Consider the following 24,500-nt stretch of genomic DNA (forward strand, 5'->3'; position numbering starts at 1 on the left):
AATTTGGTCATCTTGCGAAACTTCGGTCGGTCCCTTCTCCGGTGCAGAGATGTCGGGTGGCCAATGGTCAGGTGTTGCCTCTGCATGATTGGGTCTGAGGGAGTATATCGCTTGGGGATTTCTCCTGGCCCTTATCATTAGCCTTGGTCAAGCCTAGGAAAATAAAAGTTTCTGTGTTTTGTGCAACTGACAGTAACTGATTATGGCCCCCTCCACAACCATAACCTGATTCTCTCTATCCTGCAAAACCAGATTTCACATCATAATCTGCTTTCATTCTCTGATGAAGCTCCACTTGTGATGGTATGAAGGAAACAGGTTAGCTTTTGTAGAAAATTGTTGTTCCACTGCAGGTGCTGTAGCACTAGCTACTGTGCTGATATAGTCAGAGATGGCAATGCCGTACTGAAATCTATGCAGCAAGAGAAAAAAATCAACTACCTTCTAAAGTGGTGCACAGGGATGGTTAGCTATACTGGACGAGGATGCAAGGTATTAAAAAGCCAAACAATTCACTCCTTGTCATCAAGTTTTGTGTCATGATTGAGAGAGCCACTTCAATTAATATCCCCCAAGTAGCAAGAATAAATGTACTTTATTTACACTGTTGAACTATATACAACAACACAGTCATTCAGACATCAATCTGCACTATTTGGTTCCAACCCACCAATAATCACTGATACGAGTTCTTATAAGGGCAAAGGCAGTGTGGCCATATCAGGGGAAAGCAGTAAAGCTCAAGGGTGGTCCAGGATAGTGGTCATGGTGGGGTGGAAGCTTGTAACCAGTCAGTGTTAGCATGACTGCCACAGATGATGCATAGAGATGAGTAATAGCAAGCCGAGTTGTTGTTTCCATTTTCTGCATAGTATTCTGAAGACTGAACCAGCCATCTTCTTCAGGTGCTGTGAGTTTTGCTACCGTGTGTACTCGCTGCTTGGATTCCAATTTATAGCCGAGTTCAATTCCTAATGTCCACTGCATGCTGTGACGCTCTTTTGTTTTACAGAGCAAGCACTGATACTCCATGAAACATAAATTTCCTCAGCATTTTCCAACTCTGATAGATGTTATGGGCAGTGAGATTTTAATAAATTGAGCGTCAGACTCCAAGTGTTATTTAAATTGTAACTCCCATCCCTGTTTATCACATTTTCTGACATCTTTATTTAGACAGACTCCTGAATTATGCTGTCCCAGAAACTTGGCATTTGCACCACAGTACTGGTATCATTGTACTTCATTTCATGATTATACTCAAGGCAGTGCTCAGCAATAGCTGATTTTCTTGGTTGTTTTAGTTGGGTGTGTCACTGATGCTCTTTGCATCTCTCCTCAACTGTTCTGATATTCTATGCAAAGAAAGACATGTCACATTCACATGGAATATGATACACACCCAGTTTTTGGAGATGTAGATCATCTTTAATATTATAAAAAATACTTTTTATCTTAGTTAACAGTACTGAACACACTGGATGCCATGTTTCTGTAGTAGTCTACTGATCTTTCTGGATATTGGACCATTATAAGGCAGATAAGTGATTTTTGGCTTCTCTTCCTCATTCTCAGCCTAAAACTATTTCTTAGACGTTCTTGATTTTGACTGCATTGCCATACAGTTTGATGCTGTGAGTAACCATCTTTCAGAACATCAGTCACAGGTGTTGTAATTCTCTGGCAAGGCTCCCCTTGTCTGAATGTGATCGAGCTCTATGGGCCGGAGTCTTTAGCACAAAATTTCTTTGTGATAGATGGTGATGGCTTGTGGTGTGAAGATAGAGGTTTTCTATATACATTGTGACATAGCGATCTGTTCAGTCTTCTTTTAACTAACACTTCAGTGGCTCTCTTTTTCAAGTTCCATCATGACTTTCATATTATGATGGAGATAGTTTAAATGTCCCAGGAACTCTTGCAGCTTTTCCAATGCACATGGCCATTCTACAGAAGTGTCATCCATGTCCTGAAAGAAACATGGGTTTCAGTTTGTGGATTCAAGTGCCTTTGCTTCAAAGTGTTCCCTCTACAGGTTCACCATGACAGGTGATAATGGACAACCCACTGAAATGCAATTTGTCTGTTCATAATATTTTCCATCATATAGGAAATAAGTTGATGTCAAAATATGCCTAAAAAGTTCTGTGGAAGGACTGTCTACCTTTTCTGATATTAATTCCAAGGAATCAGAAAAAGAACTCTCATAACGATGGAGACTACATCAAAACTGACCGTAATATTTATATCTTGGAATAGCAGTTGACTGAGGAAAGTCAATGTTCTATTGAATATGGTATTTGCACTTCTCATGTATTTACTGAGTATGCATTTCAGATATTTTGTCAGCTGGTTTCTAGGTGCTGTAATGTAGCAAATCATTATGAGTTGTTATCTTTCACTGAAAGTGTAACTGGCCATGGAGCTGGGAGGAGACCAGATTTTGATTCTCACGCTGGCACAGCTGACACTGGCTATTGGGCCAAGCAAGCAGTGCACTTGCTTAATGCTGCATGCAATACATTACACATACTCTCTATGAATCTGAAGTAGTACTATTATCTATTAATCAATCTTTTTCATACTTAGTATACCAAATTCTATGAATAATACAATGGTACTGCTAAAATTTCAAATCAATAAGTTCAGTTCTTTTGGGGATGTAAATTTTTACCTAAAACATATAACCATGCTGGCATTATGAAACAGAGTTAGGGACTGTAATGGATTCATCTACAGTATCATTTGAAACTACAACCAAGAGGATAGGTTCATATAATGTAATTTTCTGGAATTTTGCTTAGTTTTATTACCGCATGTTTCTGATGTAATTGAAAGTACTTTGGAAAATTATTATTTCATCATGTTTTGGTAAAATGAGTGTTTTTGAGAGACAGAGAGAGTGAATGAAGGACATACATAAACAGAGATTGTGACATTTTATTAAAACTACGAAAATGTACATGTGAGAAAGTTGCTGCACAATAGGGGAATTTATGACACATGTTGGAATGAGCTTGATTTTGTAATAGGCAGCCATAAGGGGCATCAAGTATAAAATTTATTAGTTATTTATTTTGGGGTAAGAAACCACATTTTGTTTTCATTAAATTTTGTTTAGTTCCAGAACTACAAAATTTCTGATCTAAATTACTTGTGGTAATCTGATTGGCTGACAGAAATACAGTGAGAAGACATGTGAGTAGATAATCATTAGGGAGCCGTCTTCTGGTAAACACCTATGTTAAACTGTGCTAATCAAATTTGTGCCAAAATGAAGAAATTTGCACGTTTGATTGGTTCTCTAGTCATGGGTGAAAAGCAACTACAGCACCAAGTATTTTGTGAAAGTCAGAGCTTTGTGACTGGCCGATTTTAGGAGATAATTCATGAAAATTTCATGTCATACATAAATTCCGTGTGGCGTGTTTTGTACAGATTATGAGACATTATGGTGAGCACTTCTTTACTAGAAGCATACTGAATGACTGAATGTGTTAACTCACCAGTGGTCATGAGCCAGTGACAGTTAAGGATGTTCAAAATATTGGGTCGGACTAAATACCTTCTGGCTGCTTTCAGGTGTAATCTTGGAACATCGCATAATTGATGTCAGGGTATTAAAGATGGAGTTGATAGCTATTTTCTGTATTTTTAAAGACAATAAACCATCTTAAAGGAAATTTTAGACATTTTTTTCAAATGAGTCAAAGAACCCCAAACACTCAATAGTTTAACTAACTTTCAGTTACAGCCCACGAACTGGAGTTACGTGGCCTTAGTGTGATAGGTATTTATTCAAATTTTCATCAATGCTGCTTTTATTGGTTAAACCAGTATCTACTACCACAGAGTGAAGGGGCAGACAACCTGAAACCTATCCAGGTAGGCGGACGGATTGCTTAAAGGAAAGTAAGAGGATGATCCATCCTGCTACAGTGTGCCAATATTACTAAACTATGGATCTTAGTGGAATTCTTTCCTTGTATACCTTGTGCAGGCCATATAGTCATGGTAGCACAGCTGCTCATGTTATGACACTTCCTCTCATATTTGTAGGACTGACATCTGTCAGTATGAAGTGTCATTCACGAGATTGAATATCTTCTTACTGTAGTCCACACATGACATTAGGACCATAGTGTTAACCTTTTTAGCTGGCAGAACTACAGTTTCATTGTCCTCCCACAGAGTTTTCAATGCTACACATTCTTCATTAGCGGTTGGATCTTAGCTCTGATGCCCCGGTAAGTGCTCTACAGGTTTTGCAGCAAACCTTTTCTGCTGCTTCCGGTGTGAGAGCAGCTACAACATGTTCCACAGCACTGATAACCTGCTCCATGGTGCTGATATAATCTGATATTGGCAGCATTTGTAATGGGTGCAAAATTTAGACCCTTAGCAAGGCTCTTCACTGTTTCTCAGTGTTTACATTATGACCCCAGCTTCTTGTCTTGGCTCATGTGCAAGTGAACAAATTTTGATTTTTGGCATGCAGAGGTTTTCAACTGCAGAGATTCTGCTTGCAATATTGTTGTAAACCAATTCTTGAGACTCTGCAGAGAGTTTAGCTGACACGTAAAGATGGAGATGAAGAAGCTCTTTTGAAGTGACGTCTACCAACCATCAAGTGTCACAAATTCTTCTCGTACTGGAGCCAGGCTTGGACAGTGCCTAAAATCCTTTTTGCCCCTGGTATGTTAGTGTGATGTTTGATTTTAACAGATGTACCTACAGCTTGTTCAACTTGACATCTTGTTAGGAAGGTCAATGTACTGAGAAGTCGACCTTTCTTCTGGTGGAGTTCATCTAATTTGTGTACATAGAGTTAAGTGATATGGTCTCTCACATTTTCTCAGCATGATTGATCAATACTGAGCTTCCAGGTGTTCAGCTGAGTAGCTGTTTCCATTTTCTGCACAATGGTTTCATTTCTGTCCCATCCATATTCTTCAGGTGTTTTTCTATTATGTGTACTTACTGCCTGGACTCAAAGGGCACAGTGGATGATGGGAGTCAAACTTGGCTGTAAATAGTAGTATGAGACCAACAATGGCTCACAGTCTGATTGGAGACCACACAGCAAGTACACATAATGGTAAAACTTGCAGCACCTGAAAAAGATGGCTGGGTCTGTCACCGAAATATTGTGCAAAAAATGAAAACAAGAACTCAGCTGAACACACACAAGCTCACTACTGATCAATCGTGCCAAGGAAACTTGATAGATCAGAGATATGAGCCCCATCAGATGGGCAATGGAGCAGCCGGTGTAATCTGGGAGTGACAGTGCGCTGCACACTGGTAGACTGTGGATGCAGTTGACGTTGGGCTTAGTGTGGAGGACTTGGATGACGTGTGGTATGAACACTGAGATACAGCTTGGAGTGGACGATTGCACTGGGCATCCTTTTCACTATTTTATAAAGCCATAGAGACTATTCACCAGACTGAAAATAAATTATAAATATCATAAGCATATTAAAAAGCATTTAAAGTGAAATAGAAGCCTCAACCTGTACATGGGATTCGAGATGGCAACCCCCTCCAGAGACAACAGAGGATGTTTGTTTGAAATTCCCTTGCTTCCTACTTAAGCTGGACACTAGTGTCGATGTATAAAGAGCAGTCAAATGAAAACTGAACACTTGCCACAATGAGACCATGGAATGGTTCCATTCAAAAGTGACCACAACATGTATTAAGACATTTATCCTACTGGGAGACAGGAGGATCCATTCCTGTTTCATAGAACTCTGTCAGCCACAGGCAGATCCACAACCACACCATCTCTTGCATTTCCTTGTCAGGCTAAAACTGATGTCTACATGTGTCTTTCTTCAGGTCACAAAATAAGTGAAAATCACACAGTGAAAGACCCGAGCTGCACTGAGGATGTTGCAGTGATTCCCAACCAAATCACTGAAGTGTAGCCTTCATCTGAATAGGCAGTGTGGGGGCAGGCATTATCATGCAACAGGATGCTTCCTCTGTTCATCAAGTTCCGCAAGCATAGAACCAAAGTCAATGCACATTGCTATGAAAACACTCTGCAGAAATTGCAATGCACCATCAAGTCAAAATGCCCAGGAATGCTGTCAGATGAAATCATCCTGTTTCATGATAATGCTTGTCCCCACACTGCCAACTGGACAAAGGTCACACTGCAGTGATTTTGTTGGGAAACAGTACAATGCAACATCTTCCATACAGCCTGGTTCTTTCACCATGTGATATTCACATCTTTGGCAACCTGAAGAAAGACATGCATGGATGTTGGTTTCAGCTGGATGAGGAAGTGCAAAGTGGGTGTAGTTAGGGATCCAACAACTTCCAAAAATGTTCTATGAAACAGGATAAATGTGTTAATGAGTGTGGTGATTACTTTCGAATGGAATCATTCAAAAAGGTTTTATTTGTGGCAGGTGTTTGGTTTTCATTTGACAACCTTTCATACTAAACCCCCACCCTAAGAAGAGAAGGCATTTGCTTGATATACAGGACATTTATAAACAGAAGATTTGGTTTTAAAAATTAATAATAAATTGATTTATTAATTTATATGGGCAAGCCTAACAGCATAAGCAGTGGCAACTGTCCAAGTTTTAGATGCGCTATCCACTATTTGCTTGTCATGCTTACTACACAGGCATAGCATCTGTTTCCAAGATGGCTGGCAAACAGGAAAAGGCTTTCTGTGTGCTCTTTTTTCCGTGTAGCAGGAGTTTCATGCACGGTTTAGGAAATACCCACCAAATGAGAATAATGTAGATATGAGGTACCAACAGTTTATAGTAACTGGATGCATTGTAAGGGGAAAAGTCATGGTCGAAGTCACGTGTCTGATGCACATGTTGAAAGAGTGCACAAGGCATTTCACCAAAGTCCTTGTTCATGCCATTGATTATAGTGTGGAAGGTCTTCTGTAAATGGCTACATTTTAAACTGTACAAAGTGGGATTAGTACACGCTCTTACACCAACAGACAGCATGAAAAGGGGTGATTCTGTAAAGAGCTGCAGTTAAAAATGGAGGATGCTGGTTTTGTAGGAAGATTCATCTTCTGCAATGAAGCCACTTTCCATGTGAGTGGTAAGGTGAACACACACAATGTCCATATCTGCAGAAGCAAGAAAACCACACATGCTAATAGAGCATCAGCATGGCTCTCTAAAAGTGAATGTTCTCTGTGCCAAACACCTGTTATGGTGATTACATTTTGCAACTGGATGGTGCTCTGCCCCATCTTCACAGGAGTGTACAAGAGCTTCTTAATAGTGTTCTTCACCAATACTGTGTTGGACATGCTGCAACAGAAGACAACAACCTTCGCCCCTGGCTGCCCCTTGCTTCTTTGAACTGCTTTTGTTGTATGTCTTCCCTCGGCACGCAACTTGTGTTCTGCTATGTTTGTTCTTTCTGTCCCAGTGTTTAATAAATTATATACAACACTTAGTGTGTGTTATTACTGACCAACCATACACTATAACCACAGTGGTGACCCCAACATTGACGTTGTGTGATCATGATTTATTTTGTACTTGTTTTCATCATTAACAAACTTTGTGTGGCAGCCCACATTGTTCTCGCCACAATGGACCTACTAGTGTCTTTCTGTGCTACTGCCACACACCCTATAAACTGCGCTTGTGACCACGAGTTGTCAAGTGATCCTAATGCACGTTTGGTTAAAAGTGAACAATTATTTACACCCGGCCACGCTGGTGGCCAGCTAACCTTAACTGGCTCAACATGGCCACCGTCTAGTGTGGCAGCACAACAAAGGCCACAAGATGGACAGCGCACACTGCCTAACGACATCGTGGGTGATCATCCAGTTAAAGACATTGTGGTTTACCCCTCATCTACGCAGTTATCTTGGGGTTGGTTTGATGTGCAAACAAAGTTCCAGAACTGTGATTCGAACATTTCTGTTCATGGGGTATCAAATTCTCACATGCCTAGTATCACTGCACTGCCCCCCCTCTCCCCTCCCCCCTCTCCGCACATTGTCTCGGCAATGCTGGTCGCCTCGACCGAACCAGTTTCGGCGACCACTGCACTGCCAGTTTTCGCAATGGCGCCGGCTGTTGCACCTGCACTGGTTTTTGGGTCAGCCCCCTCGTGGCTCTGCCATGACTGCCTTCTGCCCACTGTTGCGATGACACCGGCCATTACACCCGCACCGTGCTCTTCATCAGGCATGCAGTTTGGACACACTGTGCCAACTTTTGCACCCACACCCTCCACACCATGTGCTGCATGCAGCCACCCCCCCCCCCCCCCCCCCACGCAGACCTCAAGCGTCGCACCCATCACCGCTACTGCACTCCCAGTGTCGGAGGCATCTTGCCCTGCTCACACAGATCTCCACCTGCTGGTGCTGCCTCAACATGTGTTACCCGGCTGGTTCCCCAAGCTACCTGCTTTGCAAAAAGATAACGCTAAGACTTGGTTCGCATTAGTGGATCACCTACTGAACATCCACAGCATTTCAGACAACAACGCACACTCTGTCTGCCTGGTGAGTCACCTCCTCGCTCATCTGGACCTCATCAGTGATTTGCTTCTCTCACCACCCGCCTCGCACACGTATTCGATGGCGAAAGCACTGTTTATCGAGCACCTCTCTCGTCCTCCAGTGGAGGCTATCCACCACATTATTCAAGATGAGCATCTCAACAACCACACTCCTTCGCAGCTTTGGCGACACCTACGTGCATTAATTGATGCTCAGGCATTACCTGATGCCGCAATTTGGACAGTTTGAATGGACAAAATGCCTTCAGATATACAACTTCATCTACTGTCTCACAACGCTGACCCACTTGAGGTTCGTTTATGCATGGCAGATCAAGCTTATGCTATCATTTGTCACCGACACCGCCTGTCATGGACACATCTCTATCACCCTCAGTTGGCATGCCTGCACCTTCAGTTCCACACCCTGCTGGCAAAGGCCAGCGTGTTCGCATCGGCACCTCGGCTGCCAGTCAGGAGCTGCCACCTAACAGCCTACAGGACGTACTGCCTGCAGCCTCCCGACAGCCGCCAACCTTGCATGAGCAGCAGCCCAATCATTGACCGGCCCCGATGAAGACAGCTGCTGCCTGCTTCCACTCCACACTGCCTAGCCTACCAGCATACCCACTGTGCCGGTACCATGCTACTTAAGGGGATGCCGCCCGCAACTGCTGCACACCTTGTGCCTACCCAAATGATTCTGGCTGGCATGTTTAGGTGCCACGGCCTGCCACATCCCTTCACGGCACCTTCTGTATGACTGCTCCACAACATTCAGCAACACGACACCTATATGCCACAGACATGTCATCTGGCACTCTCTTTCTTGTGAAGACTGGTGCCAATGTTAGTGTTATCCCAGCCAAGCATGCCGGCGACACATTTTCACCTGCTAACCTCACTTTCATTGCCACCGATCGTTCTCCCATTGTGGTCCATGGTTCCATCAAGATGTCGCTTCGCCTATCACTGGTCCACACTTTTCCTTGGGCATTCCACATTGCCAACATGGATGAACCTGTGATCAAGATGGATTTTCTACACCATTAAGAACTTTCACCACACCTGTAGGCCGCTGCACTGCGACACGCATCTGGTTCTACTGTTCTGTGCTCAAATGAGTTCAGCACGACTTCACTCTTTGCCTCCTTGGTTACACTTTCCACATTTGCATCCCTGCTCTAGCACATTACTACACAGCTCTCTGACCCGTCAGACATGCGCTCACAAATCGACGAACTCCTCACCCAGAACAAAACGTTATGCACCCGCATCGCCTGTGCTTCTGCTGAATTGTCACACGCATGACGTATGATACATCGCCTATCTGCAGAACCACAATGAGGCGACCCAACACACACCTCTACTGTGCCTTCTTCCCAATCTGCCCCTGTGCTGAGCTTTCCTCCACCTGCTGTTGCTTCCACACCGTCGCGGACGACTCTACAAGACACATCTCCGTGCTGCGCTCCTGCACCGCATCCTCCATCATTGACATCAGCCGACGCACTGCCTACACCGCCCCGGTTCAGCAAGGTCAGTGAACCAATGTTGCCTGTGGACCCCTTCCTGACCCCTCTTGCAGACCTTCCTTCACAAGTATCAGCCATCAGTAAAGGCACTTGTCATAGGATTCATACCACAGACACCCTACCTGTACATTATAAGGCCAGGTGCCTTAACACTTCCAAACTTCTGTGCACCAAGGAAATCGTTCAGGATCTGTTGGCTTTGGGTGCACTCCACCCCTCTGATAGCAACTGGTTTTCACCTATTCACCTTGTTCCTAAAAAAGACGGCACCTTTTGCAAGTGCGGGGACTACAGGTCCCTTAATCCTCGCACCATTAATGATTACTACCCAATTCCTCATATTCTGGATTTCATGCGATTACTACATGGTTCTAAGTGTTTCTCTGTTTAAGATTTTTCCAAGGCATACCATCAAAGCCCTATGCATCCACTGGGAAGACGGCCATCATCACACCCTTCAGCCTATTTGAATACTGTTATATGCTTTACGGATTGAAAAACACTGCACAGATGTGGCAGCGGTTGTTCGATTCCATTTTGCTAACTCTGCCATTTTCTTATGCTTACTTAGATGATATACTGATCTTTTCCCCCTCTGCTGAGGAGCATCAAGTTCACCTTGACGCAGTCCGTTTGGCCCCCTCTGCCAAAGGCATGGTGATCAACCATGATAAATCTCAAATCTGTGCCACAACAGTTACCTTCCTAGGCCATACTGTCTCTGCCAATGGCCTCTGACCAATGAGTTCTCATGTCAAAACCATATTTGATCTTCCTCTTCCTGACGATTATGCTCAGCTCCATCGTTTTCTGGGTATAGCAAACTGTTACCACTGCCATATTCCTCACGCTGCCTCCATCCAAATGGCCCTCACTGACACCCTCTCCAGCAAAAACACCATGGAGAAATGGAGGTCGGACTGGACCAAACCCATGCTCAGTGCCTTTAGTAATGTTAAAACTGCCCTGGCCAAAGCCGCTACACTTGTCCAACCTGACCCTGAGGCCCATGTTTCGATCACTACTGATGCCAGAGACTCAGTTTCAGGCCCTGTTTTACAACAGTACACTGCCGACTCAACCCAAGCACTCCACTTCTTTTTCAAGAAACTGACTAAGAGCCAGTGTAAGTGGTCGGCTTTCAACCATGAGTTCTTTGCTGTGTACAAGGTGAATAAATATTTCCGTAGTGACCTCGAGGGGTGACCTTTCACGATCCACACAGATCACATGCCACTCATGGATGCTATTCATAACCCACCTCAGGACCTTCTGTTGAGGCATTTCTGCCATATGGACTACACCTGTCAGCGCTCTTCCAATGCGTGCTATATCTGCAGCACAGAGAATGTTGTGGCAGACTATCTTTCCTGCATATGCATGCTAACCGCACCACTGAATCTGGAAGAGCTCGCCCGACTTCAGGCTGAAGACCATGTTATACACCAATTAATATCAGATGAGTCATCGCTCTCTGTCCAACCCCGTATCCTACACGGGTCAATGATCCCTGTCCTTTGTGACACCTTTATGGGCACTCCCCACCCCCTGGCTCCTACCGCCCTTCGTCACGGGGCCTTTACTGCTTTGCATGGCTTGGCTCACCTTGCAAAGTGAGCAACAACGTAGCTAGTGACTGAGGGCTTTGTCTGGCCCGGCATGAAGCATGACTGCCGCACTTGGACCTGCATGTGCGTCCCGTGCCAGCGCAACAAGGTCAGCAGGCGTGCTCAACCTCCATTAGGCAAGTTTGACATTCCAAAGGGATGCCTTCGGCATGTCCACATTGACGTCATTGGCCTCCTCCCCACTTCCAAGGGTTACAGATACGCCTTATTGGACATCTACCACATGACATGCTGGATCAAGGTGGTCCCTCTTATCAACATCATGGCTGAGACCATCACTCGTTCTTTTGTCTCGGTGTGGGTTGCTCGTTTCGGCTGTCCCCTGTCTCCAATGGCCGATCAGGGATGACTGTTCAAGTCTGTCCTCTTTGCACAACTATGCAAACTCTGCGGTGTTGCTAAATTCCACACCATGGATTACCACCTGCAGGTGAACGGCCTGGTCGAATGGTGGCACTGCACTCTCAAGGCCGCGTTTATGTGCCAAGGTGGTTTATGGTACGAGGCTCTCCTTTGGGTCCTGCTGGGCATTCACTCGGCCCATACAGAAGACTTGTACGCATCGCTCACCAAGATTCTGTATGGCGAACCCCTCTTCCTTCCTGCAGAATTCGTGGAGGATTCACGATCAGCTGATACCATGGATCTTCCTGCTCTGGTTCAACAGGTTCATGCACATGTTGCACACCTCCGCACCCCCCTTCCATGCCCTCACTCCACCCTGCCTATGTTTGTCCAAAAGGACCTTGCTTCAAGTGAATTTGCGATGTTGCATGATGACACCATGTGAGCGGCCTTGCAGCCACCTTATTCGGGCCCTCACCGGGGCACAAACACATTGTAATTCATCTACACAGACAACCACAGACTGTGTCTGTTAATCGCCTGACACTGTTGACCTGCCTCCAATGCTGCTGACCTGCCTTCGACTGATGTGTCACCGCTTGTGTAGCCGTTGCACACACGGGACTCTTGCAGCACAGTTTCTGACGCACATACTTCTCACGCTGGCTGCCGCCTACAACCGCTAACCTGCCTCCGATGCTGCCAACCTGACTTCGACTGATGTCTCACCGCCTGTGTAGCTGTTGGACACACGGGACTCTTGCAGCGTAGTTTCTGACGCACATACTTCTCTTCTTGCGCCGGCTGCCGCCTACAATCACCGTGCTGGCACAGAAATTATGAATTCGAGTGATGAAGCCTCCAACCACCTTGCTCGGCATTACCGGGGGAGGGGGAAGCCTCTATGGCATCTCTGGTGCACAGCACCCCATCTTTGACTGTTATTTATTTGAACTGCTTTTGTTCTATGTCTTCTCTCGGTGTGTAACTTGTGTTCTGCCATGTTTTTTCTTACTGTCCCGGTGTTTAATAAATGTATGGTCCCGGTGTTTAATAAATGTATATATGATAATTAGTGTGTGTTATTACCGACCAACCATACATGATAACCACACACATGTCCCTCAGGAAATATTTGATTGGATGATGCGTGCACAGCAGACCATCATGGAAGATATGCTGCACTGAGTATGGAAAGAATTAGATTACTGAGTATATGTGTGTTGCGTGTCCAAGAGTGCACATATTGGAAGATTGTGATTAGCGGATCAAAAACTTGCACAGTTTCCATTGCTTATGCTGTAAGATTTACCTGCATAAAGTAATAAATAAATTTATTATCAGTTTTTAAAACTGTACCATTCATTTATAAACACCCTGCACTGTGTACACAAATAGAGAAGTACGATAGAAAAGCTGATTTCTCCAGTCTCTCAACAGGATACTACGCATTTTTTTTTAAATTTTTTGGTGAATTTTAATATAAATACCTTCGGAAATTGTCTGCTGTAATATTTCATAATTTACTTATATCAACATTAACACATTACAAACATAAACCAACAAATTGCACTGTAAACAGATCTTTGCATTCTTTAAACCATTAATTCTTCATTGCATCATAACTATTGTAGCAATAATTTCCAAGAACATTTTCCATTAATTTGGTATACCTATCTCATTTTATTTTGATCATTAGCTTTTACAATGCTCAAATCTAATCAAACAAAAAGTAAACAAATAAAATAACTAAGAACCACATCTACGTCCTAAGAATATAAATACAAATTTTCATTAAATGTTATTATAATTTATGTTTAGTTTTTTACCAGCAATGTTGCCACCCATGATTACCATTTCCTTAACATTGGTACAAAAGTGTGGATCCATATGGATTGCAAGAGCTATGTTTGTAAGAGGTCCAAGACAAAGAAGACTGATTTCATCTGAAAATTGTAAGTAGCTAAAATCAGTAAAACAATCTATACTAGTAAAGTTTCTCATAATTATAAATTAAAACTAAAACTTACTTGGTCTTTCTGAGGTAATTTTGGTCAGGAAACTAACAGCATGATCTTTCTGTATGTGATGATCAGGATCTGGGGCATCAGGATATTGAAAATCTCCAAAGCCATCACAGCCATGATAGAATTCTGCTCTACTTTCTGGACTCTCCACCAAAGATTCACTTGCCCCCCGAAAAACTGGAATCTATACAAACATATTTGTCAGCATTGCACACTGAATCTTTTTCCAAGACAAGTCGGACAAAAGTAGAGCAACAGTGAATTACACATACTCTGAAGAAGCTGAAATATACATATTCGTGAGCTAGAATCAAACCCATGAAACTGTAGCTTATATGAAACAATAGTATGAGGGCATGGTTTAACAATGATATATACTGACAAAATTTTTTCAAGCTTACAGTCGAACATATGGTTAAATGTCCAGAAGCTTCCAGTCAAGTGCCCTCAGCCATTGTCAGGCAATGACTCACATGAGTGCTGCTGCCAACTGTGACCTCACTGGTGTCTACTCCAATGCCATATATGATAATGTTTTCGTTGCAGCTCCTCTGCGCCAACTTCAAAGTTATGATGCTTCTTTAGAAACCAGCTAATCTTTCATGTTACTGAACAAACTTCTTCATGTCCTCCTTGGGGGCCATCTCTTCACATGGCTTCAGTGAAATAGCTGCTGAAATGTGTTTGTTATTCTGGCTCTTTTTCTTGAATACTTTTTTTCGTATTCCTACCAGTGGACATTGAGATGGATGCAGATGAGGTGGCATGGTTATCGCAGGGGAATGGTACAGAATGCTGTCATGAATGACATATGCAAAGCATGGCTTCGACAGGGCCACTGACCCAGGTGTTGCCAGTGACAATAGGCTTGGCCGACCATTTCTAATGCTCATGGATCACGTCTTTGTCACATACAGTGCTCTGTTTTCATGTGCTCAGTTAGCAGTTGTTCATGCTGGTCATGTGTTGTATTTTCCTCTGTGCTTGGTCTCTATGTGGTGTTCCAGCACTCTGCTCCCCTGTAGATTGACTTGCATGTTGAGTTTCATTCCCTTTTCCAGGGCTCAGCTCCAGGCCTCTTGTCAAGTCACCTTCAGCTCACATGGTTTAAATTGGGTTATCACACCTTGTATCAACAGAAAAGTGCTGACACTGGACATTCTTACACATGTAATGGTCTTTTTTTTTTTTGTAGTGTTGAACTGTGGCCATCATGAACCCAGCAGTTTAGGAACATTGGAAGGAGCAATTGCGCCTCCAAGAGCAGCAACAAAAGCTACAGCAGGAACAAGAAACAAAATGTGTAATGGCTCCATACTCACACTGTGCTGCCTGCAGCCCAGGTGCTAATTGACAAGACTTCCCCCAGCCCTGCCACCCTCACACCATTTGTCAGCTTTGATGAGCCAACAGAAACGTGTAAATTACCTGTTACAGTTTAACCAGCACCACATGTGTCCCAGGTACTCATATGCAGCATGGATTGCCAACCACCCAGATCTCTCACATAAGTGTTGGTTTGAGTGTCCCCAACGTGCTACACTGTATGCAGACTCACTCACTAGAGATGTGATCGTCCGGTTAACATCTGACCAAGAGATCCAAACTAGGCCCCTTTTTTAGCCAAAGTTGCTAAGATTGCTGAGTGACAAAAACTTAAGGCAGTGGCAAGGGATGTACTTTCCAACAATTGGCATGTGTCAAAGATAGACATGCATGGTAAATGGCCCTCTGGGACCCCAGGCAGCCTTGCCTTCCATAGTCGCTGTGTTTGTTGATGCTGTGAATGATTTCTGTGCAGTGACATCGCAGCAATACCATGTATCAGGATTAGTGGGTGCACATAAATCAAAGAATTGTAGTCCCCTCTCACAATATTTTCCAGATTCTCAGCATCACTGCCCTTCCGCACCTGTTTCTGCTCAATGGGCATGCAGGCAGTCCTGTCCCAATTTTAATTTGGTGTATATTCAATGGGACTGACTGCACATAGATGCTATGTGTGGTGTATGTTGCAAACAGGCCATTTGCCAATAGTTTGTGACAGTAGGTGAGCCACAGGTCCTCATTAACTTTGATACATACTGGTTCATAGGCTGCCCTGCACTGCAACACACACAATGTCACGTTGTGTCTTATAGTAAACAGTGTATTTGTTTAAGGGGACAATTCTCCATTTCTGCACATTATAAGAATGTGGAACGGCAGCTAATGTTGTTAATGGCTAATTCACCATTGGTGCAGAATATTTTTGGGTCAGACACAATTCTGTTTTCAGCTTCCAGATTGTTGATAACGTATATTTAGTGTCTCAGTAATCCCCTTCCAAGATTTGGACTCCTTATTATAATCATACAACCAGTTATTTGAGAATACATTGGGGTCGGGAGCAAATTTCGAGCACACATCTCCCTTATGCTGTCTGAAATATCTAACTTTTGTCACTCCCACCCCATTTCCTTTGTCATACATGGCAATGTCACAGCTGAGGTGTTGCATTGGTAGGACCTCGGCATTGTCTCTCCTATTTCGTCAAGTCAGTGGGCCGTCTCTTTGGTGCTTATTCAGAAGCATGAGAGCACCCTTGTGCCTTGGTGTTGATTTTAAACAGATGATCAATGCGCAATGTGTCGCAGGCTCATTTCAATTCCAATACCAGAGAGGTTCTGAGGAAGTTATCAGGGAGCCATTATTTTTCATGAATCAACTAGTGCATCACTTACCAGTACCTGCTGTTGGGTGCAATTTCTTGGCCAGCCGGTGTGGCCGAGCGGTTCTAGGCACTTCAGACTGGAACCGCGCGACCGCTATGGTCGCAGGTTCGAATCCTGCCTCAGGCATGGATGTGTGTGATGTCCTTAGGTTAGTTAGGTTTAAGTGGTTCTAAGTTCTAGTGGACTGATGACCTCAGATGTTAAGTCCCATAGTGTTCAGAGCCATTTGAACCATTTTTTTTGCAATTTCTTGAAGTTTCTTGGTGCCTGACACCCCTATGTGTTTTTTCACTTTAATTGCTTGTCTGTGCCTGGAATTCATCAACAATATTTGGAACAGTTGGTTCAGGACATTCCTTGTTGTGTAAACTACCTCAGTGACATCTGGATCATGGACCCCTTGTGAGAGGAGTATTTACAGAATCTGCAGATGGTTTTCCAATGTCTTCTTGATAGTGGCCTTCAATGCAAATTGGAAAAATGTAGGATTTTTCCCCAAAGGTCCATTTTCTAGGTCATGTGCTCAGCAAAGATGGCCTCATCCCTACAGAGAGCACGTCAAAGCCATTGTCAACTTGCCAGTGCCCAAGAATCTGAGAAAGCTTTAGTCCTTTTTGAGCAAGATTTTGTATTATGCTAAGTTCATTCCCCAAGCCATGAACATCTGCCTTCCTCTTAACTAGCTTCACCAAAGGGGTGTCAAATTTGTCTGGCCTGCCAACTGTCAATGGGCTTTTACACACATCAGTGTTTGTGCTCTGCTCTCTGTTTGGCTTCTTTTACACTGGGTAATACTTTAATCCTGGCCTGTGATGAATTCCAGTATGACATTGTTGTGGTCATGTCTTATCAGAACCCGGATGGCATTGAGCAGCCCACTGCTAACACGTCAAGGTGCTTTTCATCGCACAACATAATTATTCACAGGTGAGAAAGAAGGCACTGGCTGTTATTTTCATATTTTAAAAGTGTCATGTTTTCTTGTATGGGACAATGTTCCTACTCATCACCAACCCCAAGTTGCTGGTTTCATTATTTGGCCCTCATTCCAAGCTGCCAGGCAGGGTTGCCCACAGATTACAGTAGTAGGTGCTCTTCCTCAGTAATTATTGTTCTGACATTCGATACCAGTTCACCTCCCAGTACACAAATGCAGATACTCTATTGTGATTGCCAGCAAGACTGGATCCAGAGTTTCACTGACAGGAGGCTCTCGTTTTCACCTTGGACAATGCCTTGCAACAGACATTGCTGGATTTTCCTTTGATGGCACAGGAGATCGTGACTGCCATGGCCACACCTGCTTTTCCAGAAAACCATTTCAGCAGTCTACATGGACTGGCCAGAGTGCACTTTTTCAGAAAAGACTTGGTGTGGTGGCATTTTTTTCCCCTTTGTTATCAACTCAGCATTGAGGAGCAAATCTATCAAGTGGTCATCCCTCTGGTGTTGCATACTCCAGCTGCTGGATGGGTCACACTGAGATATGAATCATATGAAGGTTTTTGCATGCTGTCTCATCTACTGGCCAATAGTCAATCGTGATATTGAACATCTTGTGTGGGCTTGTGCAGCGTATGGACAAAATCAGGTTGTGCCACTGCATCAGTTTCCCCCATGAGATGCTTGTATCTAATAATGTTCAGCAATTTATGTTGCTGGAGGTTGAAGATTTTTATATTTGCTACGGTATGTGGTATCAGCACGTCTACCCTCTGTTTCATCTGTCATCTAACTCAGAAGCGGAGGGCTGTGTGCGTACACACAAGACCTGAGTCACAAAGTCCACGTCTTCCTCATTCTGATATGATGTGCTGTCAAGTTTTCTTGCTACATGCTGGGCAAGACTGATTAATGGGTGTAGTCCAGTGGAACATTTGCATGGGTGCCAGCTATCTGGCTTGTTGCACCCTGAGTCGCACATCCCAGACTGTCACAGTACATCATGTTTTCCTCACAGTGCTTCCATTGTTCCAGATGGCAGTAGGGTTGGCTGCCAGATGTAGTGGGGGACCACAAAACCAAGTAGCTGTTTGTGATGCATGTCAGTCAGGATCCTTTATTCCAATCAGTTGTGGCTACAATCTGTTGGTCCTTCGACATCACTGTCTGAAAGCCAGCTGGGTGATGGGGTCAGTTGTGCCTTTGTTCCAGAAGAGGCTTCCACTGCCACCCCATCTGCACTCTCTGCCGTTCTATCTTTGACCACGATATAAGGCTACTGAGGAGCTAGTTCCTGTGCCTAACACTGTGGAGCCCATGGAATTTGAACCAGTACCCTCTTTGCCCTGCTAAACAGTAATGGAGTTTTCACCCTGCTCACGACAGTGGACCAACCATAACCCCATCTACTGCAGTCTTCTGCCCTTCTGATGGAGTAGGTGATGTTGGTGTTGTTTCCATCAGTGTTGATCTGCTGCCAAGAAATCACCTTCCCTCTCTGGTATTGCAGCAGAGGTACAGCACAAACCAGGCCATTTTCGGCCTGTTCATGGGATGGGGAATTCGTATCCCTTCCAGCAGACATTGATGTGGATGCAGAGGGCTGGCGTGGTTAACACAGCAGAATAGTACAGAACAGTGCCAGAGGGAGAGTGGGTGAATTGTGACATGGGCAGAGACACTGACCCAGGTTGCCTGAAGACCAAGTGTTTGCCCCACATGGTGCTCTGTTTTCATGTTCTCAGTTATCAGTCACTTGCAATGGTCTCGTGCTGTGCTTTCCTCGGTATTTGTTCTCTACACAGTGTTTAGACACTGCTCCCTCAGAGATCAACATGCACATTGAGTTATGTGCCCTCTTCTGAATTTAGCTCCCAGGTTGTTGTCAGGCCACCATCGTTTCATACATTTGAGCCAATAGAGATGGTTCATGGCACTGTCACACCTTGTATGGATACCAAACTTTCCATAAGTGGCTCTGCCTTTCGTAGTTTTTCAGTATCTGAAATAGCTTCTGCTCAACTTATCAAGGTCTTTAGCTCACAATGTTTCTGTGACAGGTGTTGGTGGCTGGTAGTGAACAGATACTGGTCTGTGGGGGTGGGTTTCTGGTACGGACTATGGCTGAGATACCCAGTTGTTTTTCAATGGATGAGAATGCGAAGAAATAGCAAGGCATCATCTGTCTCTATCTCCTTTGTGAACTTAATGCTGTCATGGATGATGTCGGTGACAAGAAAGATCAGTCAGTTCTTAAGGAAGCATGAAACTGATTTAGTTTTTAGGCATCCAGAAAAAGTTTGACAATGCAAGAAGCCTATGAAAGATGATGTGAGGATCAGAACACGAGGATACACAAATTTCTGTGTGGTGTGGATAGTATTATGTCAGACAGACTGTGCAAGCTATTGAACAGTGCTGTTTAGAACATGAGAGGTGTTTCTGCCTACAGTGTTCTGAAAAATCAGTGATAGCAGAACATCCTCTGGCATGAGGATCCTGAATTTCATTCACTGAGACATCTATTTTTAAACTGATAAATGGTTTTTGGGATAGTGTTACGAAAGAACCATCAAGATATAAATTTCTGATAACACTCTCAATGAAGATGGTGGCCTGCATTAAGCACTGCTTGGAACCTGCCATTGGAAATTTGAAGTGGATGTGGTGGGTGTGCAGTGAAAACATTACCATATATGGTACTGGAGTGGCACCAGTTACGTCACAGATGGTAGTGTGGCATCAGCAATCATGTGATACTCACCATTTGACAGTGGCTGAAAGGCACTCAGCAGAAAGCTCATGCTTTTTTAATCACTTGAAGCTGCTGGATGCTCAAGAACATTTCATCAGTATATATCACATGAAACATTCCATTCATCATAGGATCTGTCAACAATCAGTCTAGCAAACCCAGAAATAGTGGAACTGATATTAATGTCAGTTCTTTTCCATTATTTTTTTACAAGTCACGTTCTTTCCAGCCCTTCTATCACTCCCAGGGCTGAAACATCATCAGGGCCATCATCAATCAAACTAGCAAAACCAAAAACTTGATTTGAAACTAGCATCTTTTTTTAAAATTTTTTAGTGTCACCTACTTCACAACCCAAACAGTGCTTGAGGCATCTTATTTCCATGCCGTTTATTCCTAGCTAGTAAGCCCTACGTGTGCTAAGTATGGTTATAGGTCTGCAAGTGTTTCAGAGTTCTGTGCACACAGCAGCAGGATGATACCAAAAAGGTGGCAAGATAGGCCCTGTCAAGGACACAAACACAGAGGGGGCACAAAAACTGGTAAAAAATGGCAAGAAAGAAAGATAGTTTAAGCATTAACCAAGAGAGATGCGTGAGTTCCCAAACACATGGTGTAGTTATCTTCTGCTGAGGAAAAGAAGCTTTTCCCTTGGGCTGCAACTGAACATAAATGCTGTTTTCACAGTGTCATTTCTAAAAAGTTATTTTATCCAAGTAGCATCATAAAGAAATGACTACTGCTGAACTAATCTATTGTTACCACAGTTTAGTTTATGTGGCAACAGTGTGCCTACTTTCCACAGAAGCCACCTACATAACACACTCATGTACAACAATGGAGTACCTGCTGCTACTTCAATAGTGTATTGTAGGCTCTCAAAGATTGGTGAGCAGGGGCTGAAGCAAATATGCTATTTGACTGCTGGCTTCCAATTTTTGCCTTGTTTGATGACTGAGGACTCTAGCCAAATGAGACAATTAACGAATCAAGCAAAAAAGACAAGTAAATTTACTTGCATCTCCATCCAGCACATTTGCTGCTCCCAAGTATTAATAAAATTGTACTGTACAAACCAGTCACTGCAAGGAAAGATTGCTGTTCTTGATGTAGCTCTGAGTTTGCTACCTGATTTAGAAAATAATGTTAAACAGACATGTGAAGATGAAGTGCATGAATACCCAGAAAAAACTTTGTTATTCTATATTCATCCAAAGCAGTTTTGCAGTTACAGGGAGACAATTAAGGAATCAAGCAAAAAAGGTAAGTAACACATGGTGTAGTTATCTTCTGCTGAGGAAAAGAAGCTTTTCCCTTGAAGATGAAGAGGGTGACTGTAAAGATAACTGAATGCGAGACATACAAGATCTGTGCAGAGAAACTGTTTTGAATTAAAGTACTTGGCAGTATACAATGGAATAATAAGAGAAATGGAAAACAGATCTCACATATACAGTATCGTACCTCTCCATCTCACACAAATAACCTGTAAGGAAATGCCTTAACTGAAAAATCTGTATCTTCTGTAAAAAAATTTCCTTCTAATTTTCATGTAAAATATATCATACATTGATATAGTGGACCTAGTTAGCAGAATCACTGCTTTTAAGATCCAGCTGAAAAAGCTTGTCTTTTTCCAGTTATGGGTAAGAGATTCTTATTGGGTATTGGGTCACAATGGTTAGAGGCAGTGGCCATGTGTGTGTGTGTGTGTGTGTGTGTGTGTGTGTGTGTGTGTGTGTGTGTGTGTGTGTGTGTCTATTTGCAATTCAATGCTTCTTCTGTATTATGAGTAGCAAGTTTCATAATATTTTTGAGGATATTTATGACAATATCATCAACAGCAGCAGTTTATTAGCATAGTTTCAGCAATTAAAAACCTTCAAAACTAATTGGGTATGTCCGAGAGAAGCTGTGTTGTCAACAAAATATGAGTGAGAGGAGGGGTGAGATTTTTCCCAGTTTTCTCCCTGATAAAAAAATTCCCAGGTTTCTCCCGGATTTCCCAGTTGTCTCGGAGTGTATACACCATGGATAAACATCATGTAGTAGTGGGTTGAGTTTCTATTACCAGGTGTAACTTCAAACAGAAAGCAGAGTTATCATTCAGATGGAACAAGCAAATTCCAAAAAATTCTGTCACCTGGGGAAGAAAACAGTAGTCAGGACCAGGTTGACCACCAGCTGAGACTAGTACCAATGACCCAAGGCCAACAAGTGGGGGACAGAGTGCAATCTATCTGAGATTGGCTAAGGACAGATTGTGATGGCCCAGAGGCTCGGCATGAACATTTCGGAAACTGCATGACGTGTCGAGTGTTCCTGGATTGCTCTAGTGAGTGTCTTCAACACATGGCGAAACCAAGGTGAAACCATGTCCAGACGTTGCGGGTTGGGCAGCCACCCCTCATTACAGAAGTCGGACATCATAGGTGGTACAGACTCGTAAAAGAAGACAGGCAGCAAACTGTGACAGAACTAACATCAGACTACTATGCTGGGCAGACTACAAGTGTATCTAAAGACATGGTGCACTGAACACTCCTAACAATGGGCCCTCACAGCTGACGATCCTTGCACATGCCAATGTTAACACCACAACATCAGCAAATATGACTGAAATAGACACGTGACCATCAGCACTCGACTTTGGCGCAGTCGCAGAGCATTACATGGTCTGATGAATCCTGATATTTTCTTCATCAGGATGATGGGAGGGTGTGAATCCATCATCTTCCAAGGGAACAGCTCCTCGACACCTGCACTGCAGGACGAAGACAAGCAGGTGGCAGCTCCGTTATACACTGGAAAACATTCAGGTTGGCATCTATGGGTCCAGTAGAGCTCATGCAAGGCACCAGGAAGGCCAAGGAGTACCATACACTGGTTGTAGACCACGTACACCCCTTCATGACAATCATGTTTCCCTACGGCAGTGGCATTTTTCAACAAGATAATGCAACATGTCACAAGGCTAGGAGTGTGATGGAGTGATTTGAGGAACACAGTGGCAAGTTGTAATTAATGTGCTAGCTGCCCAACTTGCCAGAACTGAACCCAATCGGACACATCTGTGATGCTCACATATAGCATCAGAGTTCATTGCACTCTCCCCAGAATTTGCCAGAATTAGGTGACCTGTGTGTTCAGATGTGGTGCCAACTCCCTCTAGCCACCAACCAAGGCCTCTGCTTCCATTCCACAACGTGTTGCCACTGTTATCCATGACACACCAGCTATTAGGTAGATGGTCATAGTGTTCTGGCAGATCAGTGTAACACCAATGTTGTCTAAGCATTACGAACAAATTCTGGGTGGACACAGGAAAAGTTATGAATGGAATTTTTCACCATACAAGAAATCTCTGAATCAAGTTGAGACCTTGCAGTCAGGAGTGATATTGTGGTGAGTGGTGTAATCAGGCAGAGGAGTGGTAAGTGTGATTAAGATATCATGTGACATCACTGGGGCACAAGGATGTTAAGTCAAAAAGTTGTATATTTTACTGTGAACTGCAAGTATTACCAGAATCAGACTGTTAGAAGAAATTTCAGTTGTGGAAATGGGTTTCCTAAAATGGAGTATGTAGAGATTTTGATGATAAATGTTCACGTATTTTGTTTTTTGTCAATGTCCCTTTCACTCCCCAACTTTTAAAGCTTATCAGTATGCCCAATGTATGGACTGAGGTGACTGTTTTAATAACTAGCAGATAAGGACAAACCATCACTGAGTTAATTTATTTTTCTTGTCTCACATGGTTTTTAGTGTGGCTGATGACCATTTAATGTCAGCCAGTTACAGAGTGTCACTGAACATGTTGCATGGCATCCCCAGAAATTGTTTCAAGTTTTTGTAGGAAACATGGCCTGCTGGAGTAAAGTAACTGCCTACACTGTTACAATAACTACTGCTTACAAAATTTGAATTGGTGTGAAATAACTTAGATTTTTTACCACTCATGAAACTACACTCAAACTAAGTGTGCCTTGCAGCAGAAGCAATACTGTGAATAGGCAAAAGAAGACAATATG

At 43.4% G+C, this 24,500-nt stretch overlaps 1 protein-coding gene across 8 annotated transcripts in view; it reads right to left on the bottom strand.

Annotated features, from left to right (window-relative positions):
• Window positions 1-24,500, bottom strand: part of LOC126174885 (uncharacterized) — an 85,481-nt gene that overhangs the window by 12,936 nt on the left and 48,045 nt on the right. For all 8 annotated transcript variants that reach the window (XM_049921308.1, XM_049921307.1, XM_049921306.1 and 5 more), the window contains 2 exons: window positions 14,059-14,239; window positions 13,858-13,974 (listed from right to left, as the gene is read on the bottom strand). In XM_049921308.1, coding sequence (XP_049777265.1) covers window positions 13,858-13,974; window positions 14,059-14,239 — 298 coding nt within the window. The remainder of the gene's footprint in view (window positions 1-13,857; window positions 13,975-14,058; window positions 14,240-24,500) is intronic.

This window comes from Schistocerca cancellata, chromosome 3, assembly GCF_023864275.1.
Source record: "Schistocerca cancellata isolate TAMUIC-IGC-003103 chromosome 3, iqSchCanc2.1, whole genome shotgun sequence".
Taxonomy (NCBI): Eukaryota; Metazoa; Arthropoda; class Insecta; order Orthoptera; family Acrididae; genus Schistocerca; species Schistocerca cancellata.